The sequence below is a fragment of the Carassius auratus genome, chromosome 22 (assembly GCF_003368295.1).
Source record: "Carassius auratus strain Wakin chromosome 22, ASM336829v1, whole genome shotgun sequence".
Lineage (NCBI taxonomy): Eukaryota > Metazoa > Chordata > Actinopteri > Cypriniformes > Cyprinidae > Carassius > Carassius auratus.
Genome location: NC_039264.1, coordinates 22,473,419 through 22,486,057, shown reverse-complemented (window position 1 = coordinate 22,486,057; position 12,639 = coordinate 22,473,419). Strand labels below are relative to the sequence as shown.

Below are 12,639 nucleotides of genomic sequence, written 5' to 3'. Positions count from 1 at the left end.
TATATATATATATATATATATATATATATATATATATATATATATATATATATATGTCTTTACACTAGCCATATTCACGTGAAGTTAAAACATCTGCAATTTCATTCATAGTTTATAACTTTGAAAATACGTCATCTAGCCTATTTTAGACCCCTTCACACGCTACTATACTTTGCTCACAAAAATCAGTGGTGGGATCGATTTCCATTCAACACAGACATATACAGTGCAGATGTGATGCTGTGTTATAAATTTGAGATGGTTTGATGGCTATCATGAGACTCAGCTCGTCTGAATCTAAGTTCAATAGGAGTTCTACACAACATCCGGGCATTCCACCGCTTGCGCAGAATCGGAATGGCGGAGGTAAGTGAGCTGCGGGGCTCGGTGGAAGAACAACACAGCGATAAAATGATTCGGCCGCTCCGCTACACTTTAACAACCAGCCGCGCATTAACGGAGAGTTAAAGACCCGGCCCGTCTGATCGAGCGACTCAGAAAGCGGCAAAGATAGCCGGTCATTAAAGAGGAGGAAGTTAAAATGGGAGCACTCCTCAGCGTTCCGCCGCTCTATCTCTCTCTATGTTGTGTTGCGTTCGCGAGCGTTTAATTCGCCAGCTCGAGCGCCGTTCGAAACCACGGGAGAGCGGCGCGAGCGCTGGTGCTGAAGCGTGTCCCAGGTGCGCGCGGATGGCAGGTCTAAAGTTCCAAAACTTCAGATACTGTCACTTGACTCCTCGACTTCCCTGAAAGTGTTTCCTTCTCGCACCGGTTCAGAGTCACGGTGCAAATGTTCAGCACTGCCTTACAGGAAAGCGCCTGAGTGACTAACTTCACTAAAGCTCGGTGTGTTCACATACAAATGCGTTTAGTGCCTATGAAGAAGAAAGACTTAAGAAAAGACACTTTAGATATGTTTGTGGTGCTTTCCTTTGAGCTTTAGACTATGTCTAGACGTGTTTTATGAGGTAAACATACAGAATTCTATTCAGTTTAGTGATATAAAGCCATTTTTTTCTAAAGAAGACTTGAAATATGAGGGGAAACGGTATTGATGTTATCTAGAACACGCCTCATTGTGGTCATATGGCTATTTTGTTCCGTTTCTGAAAGGTTACTATCACATTTAAAAGCTACCAATAACTATTTTGGTTTAAGCTTGGTGTGAAATGTTTACCATTGTGCATTTTTGTAAGGGCTTATGTTCTTTCGAGAAATGTTCTAATGAGTTGTTCTCATGGACAAGTTGCTTCACAACATTGTTTTGAACTTAATTCATGTTCATCATGTGGAATATGGCTTGAATTGGTCTAAAAGTATGTGGAGTGTCATTAGGAATAATTTGACTATGGTATTCAGGTTTATTTTAGCTCTTTCTCCACTTAATTTAAAATTATCTGACATCTACCAATGTAATTTTAGTGGATGTATGAAGCCAGTCAACCTTTTGATCTTGGTGCATTTTAAACGATTATTGTTCTAAAATTTGAATTTATTTCCTTTGTTATGATTGAATTCAAATGATCTGTTCTCACTGTGCTTTAGCTGTGCAAATGGGCTCCAAGGACCAACGGCTCAGTCGTGTAGACATTTTCCACCAGGGCTATGCGGGGCCACTGGAGGCCCTTCCCCGGGCAACCACGTTCCTAGAGGAGCAGGACGGGAGCCTGGTGGCCCTGCGGAGGCAGGCGATAAAGATGGCAACCAAGTCCCATGCAGTGAGTGGAACAATGTTTTTTCTGTGCATTGATGGATTGGAGTAATTTTGTGTTAATACTGATGAATGTGAGGGTAAAAAAGGATCATTTCGATCACCTTTCCGCAGGGTGGTGAGATGCCCCTTGAGCAACTGCTGGCACTTTATGGGTACAACATGCCTGATCCTGTCCTGCAACAACAACGGGAGCCAAACGAGCTGGCAGCCAGTCTGCCTGAAATGACACTGGACAAGGTCACTATCACTGAAATAATCAAACTATTTGTCAAAAATAACTATCTGCGCTTATCCGTCTTATTTATAACTTAAGAGTGGGTGCAATTGTTTGTAACTTCAGTGTGCGAGGCTTCTAGTGTCATACGCTTCCTATAAAAACTGTCCGTTGTGCTGCTTAATACTGCAAGCTGGGATTTGTTTTTTCATTTTGTTTTATTATATTATCATGATCATAAAAACACAGGTTTGTAGCACAAAAAGGTTTGCCATTTACTGAACTTTCTTCTTCTGGTCATTTACCTATAACGGTTAATTAATCAGAAATTACTAATAAAAAAAGCTTCTGTGTTGCAAAATACGGTGGATTTTTTTTTACATTTTACAATTTTGAAAGCAAAAAACAACTTAGTTTATCATAACCATGACTTTTTAGCTCAAACTGTGGTTTTATTATTATTATTCACAAATTAGAATATATTTTCTTATTTTAAATCTCATAAATCTCTCATAAATCTAATATCTTAAATTGTGATTTCACTCTAAGGGTGTGGTAACCTTTAAAAAAAAGAAGACCATGAAAAAAGGCAATTTTTTTTATTTAAAATTACAGAAATGTATTAAGTTCAGCTCACACATAAGTCACTTTTAAACAAAGTAGCTTTCTGTTGATCATTGGCAAATTTGTGTGACCAAATTGAACCCATTGTGAAATCTTTTGCCCTCAAGTGAAATTCCCAATAGCATTGATTCATATTTAAAATGACTTAATAACACAAAAATTCACAGAACCATTAATGTGACTGCAACTTATCTATGCTTTTTGCTTGTCCTCCTCAGTAGACCCTTAAAATGGTCCTTGTAACTTCTTTAGGAAACTTAGAAAGTGAAAATTCTGCCTTATAGCTTGAACTTAAATTAATCTTTTTTTATAGGTTCGGATAGGTAAAGCTCTACTCTCAGGAGCGGAGGATGTGGACAGCCATTCCTCTGCTGATGACCTCACACTCTCTGTCACATCCCATTCATCTGACCTCTTACAATGTCACCTAAGAGGTACAAAATCAAATTACAGTGCCACTTTTTGTACTGTACTGGCAACTCCTAAGCGAATATTCTTGTAAGTAATGTCAGTCCTTAACAATGCTAGTTGCCCTTTTTTTTTCTTTGCTGTTTGTTACTTTATATTTCACACTAAACACAAGTTTGGAACTTAACCATATTTGTCTGTTACATATCTTGCTGTCAACGTAATAAGACATTTAGTGTGTGTTAATTTTCTAAGAAAAATCAATTTTCTGTTTTCAAAAAGGTTTGTGCTCACTCTCACTTCTTCACTTTACCAGGCGATGACAAAGACACATCAGTCAACTGGTCCGAAGATGACTCAGAAAGCACCTCTATCCCCTCCAGTGATGGCTGTAAGGTAAAAAAAAAAAAAAAAAAGTTAAATTTTATAGTTTATTTATTTACATTATTGATCGCTGATTTATTACATTTTAATGCATTTCTATTACAAATAATTGTGTATGATGCGTTTTGAAGTTACATCTTTTAATAATTACATTTATGTGGCTTTATATTTAGAGTTATTTATTTTGGAAATTATAATGTTCCAAGGATAGAGCCCAGTGGGACAACGTAGTTAAGGTTCAGTCAGGTTTACTTACCAAATACTTTATTAAAAATGTCATGCTGAAAAACATGATCTTCATTGTTTTTATTCATATTTACATTCAGCAAGGACGTGTCAACTTGGTCAAAGTGTAGTAATTCTATAAATCACCAGACAATGAACATATGACAATGAAGGATCGTGCAACACTTAAGACTGGAGTAATGGCTGCTTTGTCATCACTGTAAATCTTTTATAAATCCATTATTTGAGATATTTCACAATATTGTTTTTTTTTTCAGTCAAAGAAACATAGCATAAGTGAGCATAAGATACTTCTTTCCAAAACATCAAAACAAATTAGTTGACCCCAAATGTTATCATGGTTGTGTTTATAAAATATAATTTATGATATTTTGTAAAAAAAAAAAATTAAATGTCAGCTTAATGTTAAAAATCATTATAGTAATGCTTTTGTGCCATGTTTTGGTTATCAGGACATCATGGTGGGCCCCCAGTATCAGGCCATAATTCCTTCTCTCTGTACACACAATTTTTATGAAAGAGGTGAGTGTCTGGTGTCCTTTACACTGGCTCCAGGGATGAGGTTTCAGTGGTCTGTTTTGCATAACCAACCTGTAGAGTCCCCTGGGATCCACAACTGTTTTGTTACTGTTGTCCCCAGCCAATGAAAATGAGGACCAGTTATTGTGGACCCCAGATGTGTTGTCCAGTCTGGCTGTAGAAAAGTTTTTGCTTGAAGTCCAGAAAAAAGAAAGTGACGATGGACCTACAAACACTTTGACTACAGGAGATATAGTCAAAGACAATGAGCAGGTTAGGTTGAATCACACCGATGCAGCACTTGTCTTTTCATACAGTCTGGAAGTGGCTGAATTGGAGGGTAACACTGTTACCCCCCTAACATTCCTAGCAATGTTATGTTGGTTTTATTTGTTTACTATTACAGTATTTATTTATATATTGATATTATATTTTTATTAAATATTATATTTTCAGTTTTTGTTTTCATTTAAATTTTGTGAATTTTAATGTTTTTTTTTAATATATTTCTATATAGTTTTAATTCATTTATATTTCAGTTTGGTAATTTTATTGCCTTTTATTTATTTTAGTTATTTGCCAAAGCAAAATGTCAGATTTTTGTTAACTTTTAATGAAAATATAACGGTCCAAGAATAGAGCCCAGTGGGACTCCTTTACTCTTACATTAAAGTTCACATAAAAATTTACACTATACTTTGTTAGCACACATTCCTAGCCTTGAGGTGAACAATTCATCTGTTTAAGTTAATCAACAGAAAAATGGTCTTGTAATCTTTAATCAAAATCTGAAAATTTGCTTTGCTCTGGAATGGCATTCCTTCTCTAAGGATGTCAGTTTGACGGCTTGGGCAGATTTTTCTTAATCACTGTTAGTTTGCTGCGAGCAAGAGATCAAAATGTCAGGTTTTCTTTTAAAAGATATTTAAATGTTTAACATTCTGCACAATCTTCAGGTCAGTAATGAAGGTTTTTATTTACCGTAATATTATTTTTATTTTTTGAAAGATTTTACTCCATTTTATGCTGGAAGACAAAATCATTTGGTTTTGCACAAACTTGTTAAGTTCATGCAGCTTAGATGCTGCTGTCATTAAAGCAAAAGAGCAACATGACAAATATTAAGACATTCTGAAATTACATACGTAGATGCGTTTTGACTATTGATCTCATTCTTTTCAATCTCAATGTAGCTTTTTTTCTTTAGTGGTTAATGTTTGATCTTTCAGTGGTTGAACTAACTTTCAGTGGTCTTTCATTCTGTCTCTTTTGTAGGCTCTATATGAACTAGTGAAATGCAACTTCAATGCAGACGAGGCACTAAGAAGACATCGCTTTAATATTAAGGTTTTCAATGGTAAGGCCCCTGTAATTTTTCTGCTTTGTCTTTCTTTCTGTTTTCTTTCTCAAACCTTATTTAGCATGCAATCAAAAAATGAAATCCATGCATCCATCTCCTAGGATGTATAGCAGGTTAATTTCAATGTAAAAATGTTCCAGAAGAGCTTTGTGGCTGGAGTGAGGAGGAGTGTCGTAACTTTGAGTATGGTTACCGTGCCCATGGGAAGAACTTCAACCTCATACAGGCCAACAAGGTAAACCCCCATATCTTTTTTACGTTTCCTCATATATCATACATTGTTTCCCATTATAGATGGCTGATAATGTTTCAACCATTTTTTTGAGAAATAGGAGTCCCTTAATGTGTCGGTCTCTCTAATTTGCCCTCACCCAGGTCCGCACACGCTCAGTAGGTGAGTGTATAGAGTACTACTACATGTGGAAGAAATCAGAGCGGCATGAGTATTTCACACAGCAGGCCACCAAGCTGGGTCGGAAAAAGTGCAATCTGCCATCTGGCAACACGTGAGTCTTTTTGAGTAAAGACTTAATAAAGATCAAAGGGGTCATTTGATGCAATTTAAAGTTTTCCTTTCTCTTTGGAGTGTTACAAGCTGTTCGTGAATAGATAAGATCCATAAAGTTGCAAAGACTAAAGTCGGAAACTCAAAGAGATATTCTTTATAAAAGTTTAGACGCATCCATGGCCTCCTAAAACACCTCGTTTAAACACGGCCCCACTAGGGCTGGGACGATAAATCAATGCAGAATCGATTTGTTTCGAATTTTCATTGCAATTCCTCTGGAATCGATTCTGAGCTTAGATTTTAACAGCAGATGGCGCTCTAATCTAGATTTTATCCGCAAACTCAAGTGCTCATGAAAAAGAGCTGAAGAGCGTTGTGAGTCTGTAATTTCACTTCAGTTTAGAATGCTTTTATGATGCCAGATTAATATAAAAACAGCCCACTGCGAACACCCTTGTAATTCGCTTCAACCTTTTCGAATTTTATGAATTATTATTTTAGGTTAAATTGTGTGAAAGGATTTAGAAACAAGCAGAGTATGGCTGTTTCTAAAGCATGCAGTGACATTTGCTGTCAGAATCGATTCCAGAAAGAATCGCGATGCATCTGGGAAATCTCAGAATCGTCTTCGTCACTGTGGGAAGATTTGCATAATGCCACCCAAAAGTTCGCACAAGGAAAGAAGGCTTAACTTTTATTTTCACTGTAGTATTGTTGCTGCTGTCGCCATGTCGTGAAGACGCTGTGTGTTTTGTTATGAAATTGAAACTACTTTGTTTGGCCTTCCAAAAGAGGACGCAAATCAGTGGTTACGTTTTATTGAAAACACTATTCCAGAACCGTTCAACGCAAATATTCAAATGAGCGCAGGGCTTTTTACGGAGGATGAGGACTGTTTCCTGAGAGAGTAGCCTACAATATCGCCGTTTTGACAAATAATGCTGACTCAAAGCCTTTTGAGCAGAGTAGAGTAGCACTTGTTGTTTGTTGTTTTTCTGATCACAAATGCAGACATGATTTTATGTTTACGCAGCGCGATGTGATGCAACGTGTAAAAACACAGTATAAGTCATTATCTATAATCAGTAATTATGTCCCCACTGGATGCAGCAAATGCCTCGTTTATAGTGTGTTTTATTGTTTTTGTCTCATCACGCCAGGACACAGCATCATATGGTAAGGTGCGTAAGGTATTTGGCCAGTCATAACACACTGGATAGCTGTGTGTGTTTCATAAGGCGGGGCATAGAGGAGAAACAATAATGGACAGTATGTGGAAAATAATGTGTGTTTTTTTTTTTACCTTAAACCCTATAAACACATTTCATTACACCAAATACACCAAATAATGTTATTTTTTAGTAACGTCATATGACCCCTTTAAACAAGTAATAATGAAGTGGTGCAGAACAATTTAAATGAAAAGGTTGCATTTAAATAATTTGGGTTCTGTTTCAACTGTAAATTATAGGAATAGTTCGCCTAAAACTGAAAATTTGCTTAAAATGTACTCAGCCTAAGGCCATCCAAAATGTAGATGTAGGGTTTGCTGCTTCACCTGGAGGAATGTATCATTGCATCACTTGCTCACCAGTGAATCCTCTGCAGTGAATGGGTGCCATCATATTGAGAGTTCAAATTTGTCCTCTCACATCAGAATCCACCAACATATATTTAGAACAGTTTTGGACTGTTATTGATTGTAAATGGTGCTTGACTTGTGCATATTTCTCTCCTGATTCAGACAAGATGTCTTAATGATTTCTTAAAAATATGCAGCTTTTTACATCACAAGACAATCATTGATGGACTTGAGTGGTGTGGATCACTTGCAGATTATTTTCATGTATTTTCATATCAGCTGTTTTGAATCTCATTCTGACGGCACCCACTCACTGCAGAAGACCCACTGGTGAGCAAGTGATGTATTGCTAAATTTGCCCAAATCTGGTCATCTTAAAATCTTAAGCAAAATTTTTTAACCATTTTTGGTTGAAATTTTAACATTTTACAAAGGAGGCTTTTATTTCTTCGCATGACAAACTAAATAAACCAGGACAAATTTGTTCACACTGAAGAAAATAATGATCTGATGATACTTAAACATGTCTCTTAGAGAGGATGCTGAGCCAGATGGAGATACTGGTGATGTGGAAGTTACTACTCAAGGTTTGCCAAGTATGTCTTCCATTCAACTGCGACCTCCATCGCCACCTGCAGTCATGGAGCTGGATAAACAAGGTGCACTTTACTAGTTCTTCGATAGTATAGTCACCCTTCCACATGCATATGAGCCCATTAAAACCATCCATTGGTACCAGCTTCTTCATTTACGTTTATTTGTTTATCTCCAACATAAATGCGTTTTGTTTCTTGATTTTGGGATGGATGGTCAATGTGTTATGATTTGTTTCATTGTTGTTTTCCATCTGCCACATTTTTCCCATTGTGTTTGTGTTCTATTATGTTTTGTCGCCTTTCATTTGTTCGTACGATCCAGAGGACAGCCTGAATTACGCAGCTCAGTTTCATGGTCGTCCACGACGGAAACGCACGCCGCGCTTCCTATTAAAGCCCTAAGCTTCCTGCTCACTGACAGCCTAAAACTGACAGACAAACAGGTACAAACAGAGATATAGATGTGCCAGGAAATGGATCATGGCTGTTATGCAGTACATTTTCATTCCCATCATCATTTGTGTCTCCATATAAACCAATAATATTAATCCAATAATATTAACTAACTTTGGCTTGGGTTAATGTTGCCATTTTTGCTGTTTTTCAGTGATGTAATGACGTTTAAAACTTTTTTTTTTTTTTATTCTTTATTGCAGTTTATTAAGTTTTCCTGAAAAGATTTCAAGAAATAGTCGTTTAATGTAGCCATAATGATCTACACACATTTTTGGGGAGAATCTATGTTGCAGAAATGCGTATATCAGAATTTCACATTATGGTTTTAAAGAAAAACTTTTACTATTTGTTTAAAATAGTGTTATTTTAGTATTATTTAACAATATAGGATTGTATTATATATATATATTATTATATATATTCAGTAGTTTTTTTCTAGTAATGGTGTTGTGCTTTTATCATTTTATTTTTTATACTTAATTTTAGTACTTCAACTTAAAATTAATGTAATTTTTGAAATTTCAGGTTTTTCCATCTATACTATTTATAACGTACCCTCACTTTATGTCAATTAACGGAAATTTAGTTGTAGTTATAAATATCAATAGTATGGTATCAAAAATTCTAAAAGATATTTATGAATACAGTTTATATTTTCTTACCATTGTGAAAATCATCAAATTGAAGTGTCTGAATTTGACCAAAGCATATTTGTTCAATCTAATACTGCATAACAGTTATGACCCAATACTACAATAATAAACAGAGTGGAGCTCCTTTCAAAAGTTCTTGCCAAAATACGACAGAAACTGCTCGTTTTTCTGCTTTCCCTCAAATACTCAACCACATTTTCTTAATGCCTGTTCATTCTTCCAGGTTCTGAGCGAATCGATGGAGAGATGGAGCTACGTGCAGGATCTTGCTCTAGCCCACAGGAGCATCAGTCGTTCAGACACATTTCTCTTCTCCCACCAGCACTCCAGACGTCCACCCAGCTTTACTTCTCCTCTCTCCCTTGCAGCCACTCCGTCCCTTCTTCTCAGCCAGACTCAGCGCTCCTTGGAGCAGGTTTTTACCAGCTACAACTGGAGTCTTTTCCCGAAGATCCTGCACCTGCTTGCTTGGATAATGTTGCCTTAAGAAGGCTTCAGATTGACTTGTCTTCAACTTCCTCACCTGTCTCAGATTTTGGGATAATCGGTAGCCTCTTGTGCACACCTTCGTCCATCAGCTCCGCACCCATCCAACACAGCGACTCGCCCTTACAGCGAAAGAAAACATTCCAGATCTAAGCAAACGTGACGACTCGCATTCACCTGTTGCTTTTCAGGCTACATAAGAAGAGTCTGAATCAGTTTGTCATCATTTACTCACCTTTATGTCTTTTCAAACATGTTTACATTTCTTGACACAAGAGAAGATATTTTAACTTCCTCCAAAAAATGCATGAAGCTTTTTGAAAATGTAGCTCTTGAAACTGTCCCCCAGTGACTTAAATCCTGAAGAAAGTAGTGCATAGAGGTTTGGAACAGCATGAGCGTGAGTAAATGATGAGAGAATTAACATTTTTGGCAAACAGTCCTTTTAATCGAGAATGTGTTCATAATATTTAATCTGTGCTGTCTTTTAAACTATTCAACTAGTAATTGGGTGTTTTAGGAAGCTGGGTGACTCTGTCAGACTACTACAGGCAATGAAAGTGTTTTTAACGTCCTGATTTTAAGCTCCTTTGGAAATTTGAGAGGGTGTACATCTCCTTGGTCTCACTAAGGCTCATTTTCACTTGTACAGTGAATCGCTCCTTTCAGTGCATGTAGTTCTTATAAACGTTCAAAACAGTTTTGAAATCACTTATTTCTTTTTGTTTAAAGAATAGTTCACCCGCATTACATCACTTGCTCACCGATGGATGCTCTGCAGTGAATGGGTGCCGTCAGAATGAGAGTCCGAACAGCTGATATAAACTTCACTCCAGTACATCAGTTAATGTCTTCTGACATATTAAAATTTGTTTCAGTTGTAAATAATGCATATTTCACTCCTGATTCATATAAGATGACTTACACTAAAGAAAGCAAAATATGGATGAAGGAATCATATTTTAGCCATGGTTTGAAGTTAAAAACATGTTAATGATGGATTTGTTTCTTACAAACACAAAACTTTTCACCTCTGAAGACGTTAATTGATGGACTTGTGGATTACTGTGATGTTTTTAACAGCTGTTTGGACTCTCATTCTGACGGCACCCATTCACTGCAGAGCATCCATCGGCAGGCGAGCGAGTGACGTAATGCTACATCTCTCCAAATCCGTTCAAATGAAGGAACAAACTGAACGTGATGCTGTGTATACTTCGAGCTAATTTTCATTTTTGGGTGAACTATTTCTTTAAAGCATAAAATGCTCTACTTAACAAAGACAATATCCTCAAGTGAACTACTAATGCAGTTGCGATATTCTAGCTTCCCGTCGTAGGTCCTTTTTGTGCAATAAATAAATGAAAACACACGTTCCTCAGGGGCTCCGATCGTTTCCCTCTCGGTCTGGTCCGTCAGTACTTTAGTACTAAGTGTTGAAGAGGGGTTTTGAATGGTTTATGAATATACGCTCCACATATGCTTCGCCAACAAATGTAATCCTGATGTAAGTAGCGGATTCACTGCATTAAGTTTCTCAGGTTTTGCAGCCAGTTTGTGCATCTGTTGTATTTGCGTGAAGCCAAACCTGTCAGCCCACCTTACTACCCACAATCCTTCGCTACCCAGAGAAACCGGCAATGTCAAATCTAGTGTAGTACCTCATTTGTGACTGGACTTCTGTTAGTTATGAATTGAAAGCAAAGTGTATCATCATCCATATCCCGGTATGCTTCAGTGTGTTTTCTAATGGTTTAGTCGGCTTTAAGTTTTGTTCATAGTTTAGGTTCAGAAGACACGAAAGGGAGACAAACACTGCCTTGGCTTTTTTTTTTTTTTTTAAGCAATTTATGTATTACTGCTCCTGTTATATTGATTTATTGTCCCTGTTATTATATTTTGTAAATAATAATAAAAAAGAATTAGAAAAACAAATTCTGTCCTATAGTTGAAATGCTACATAATGACAATTAGCCCCAGACTGACCTATCAATATTCTTCATAATTAATTAATTTAATCTATCTTTAAATAGATCTTTTTTTTGTACGAAAGTAATCAAATTAGTATTTTTATTCAACAAGGATGGATTAAAATGATCAAAGGTGACAATAAGGGCATTTAAAATGTTACAAAAGATGAATGCTGTTATTTTAAACTTTCTATGCATCAAAGAATCCTGGGAGAAAAAATACCCAAATATTAATAAATAAGCCACATAAGTATTATTGATAATAAGAAATTTCTCTTGAGCACCAAATGATTTTTAAAGGATTGTGTGTCACTGAAAACTGAAGTAATGGCTCCTGAAAATGATTCAGCTTTGTCACAGGAATGAAGATAATTGAATTAGAAAAAAGTTCTTTTAAATTAATTTAATATTTCACAATATTACTGTTTTTAACTTTTTTTTAAAATCAAAAAACAAACAAAAAAAAAAAAATACAAAAAAATGCATCCTTGTTGAGCATAAGAGACTTCTTTCAAAAACATGAAAAAATCTTACCAACCCCAAACTTTTGAACACTTGTATAATATATAATTTATTTATATATTACATTTAATTTAATAACTTGAATACAATTGAATTATAATTTAATATGATTTTATCTCATGTTGACTCTTTTCAATGAACTCATAATAAACAATGACATCACATCTCCATATTTGTTTCATAAAACAAGTTTACCAAATAAACCAGGCTTATTTCAGTTAGTCTGACTTATTTTGAACCAGATCAACTGACAATAAGTCAGACTAACTGAAATAAACCTGGCTTATTTGGTAAACTTGTTTTAAGAAACAGCCCCCTGGTGGATTAATTAATTTATTTAGTATTGTCAACATCAGTTTGAACTCCTGTATTATTGTATTGTGTCCACCAGAGGGCA

At 36.0% G+C, this 12,639-nt stretch overlaps 1 protein-coding gene across 3 annotated transcripts; it reads left to right on the top strand.

Annotated features, from left to right (window-relative positions):
- Positions 1-260: 260 nt before the first annotated feature.
- Positions 261-11,681, top strand: LOC113040031 (mesoderm induction early response protein 2-like). 3 transcript variants are annotated; one of them, XM_026198247.1, is made up of 13 exons: positions 261-366; positions 1,546-1,718; positions 1,826-1,951; positions 2,866-2,986; positions 3,277-3,356; positions 4,043-4,112; positions 4,231-4,382; positions 5,385-5,466; positions 5,613-5,704; positions 5,845-5,975; positions 8,094-8,218; positions 8,478-8,598; positions 9,488-11,681. In XM_026198247.1, exons 1-12 carry the CDS (start codon positions 267-269, stop codon positions 8,555-8,557), a joined length of 1,332 nt encoding a protein of 443 aa, XP_026054032.1. In that variant the 5' UTR covers positions 261-266; the 3' UTR covers positions 8,558-8,598; positions 9,488-11,681. The 3 variants fall into 3 exon arrangements, with proteins under 3 accessions (XP_026054032.1, XP_026054031.1, XP_026054033.1); XM_026198246.1 differs by having other exon boundaries at positions 5,610-5,704; positions 9,488-11,680; XM_026198248.1 differs by lacking the exon at positions 261-366 and adding an exon at positions 374-846 and having other exon boundaries at positions 5,610-5,704; positions 9,488-11,679.
- The last annotated feature ends 958 nt before the right edge of the window (positions 11,682-12,639 follow it).

Excerpts from the sequence above, each read along its gene's own strand:
- LOC113040031 (XM_026198246.1), top strand. The coding sequence starts at position 267 with ATGGCTATCATGAGACTCAGCTCGTCTGAATCTAAGTTCAATAGGAGT. Across the intron at positions 367-1,545 it reads GCAGAATCGGAATGGCGGAG|CTGTGCAAATGGGCTCCAAG; the intron begins GTAAGTGAGCTG and ends ACTGTGCTTTAG. Across the intron at positions 2,987-3,276 it reads CTTACAATGTCACCTAAGAG|GCGATGACAAAGACACATCA; the intron begins GTACAAAATCAA and ends TCACTTTACCAG.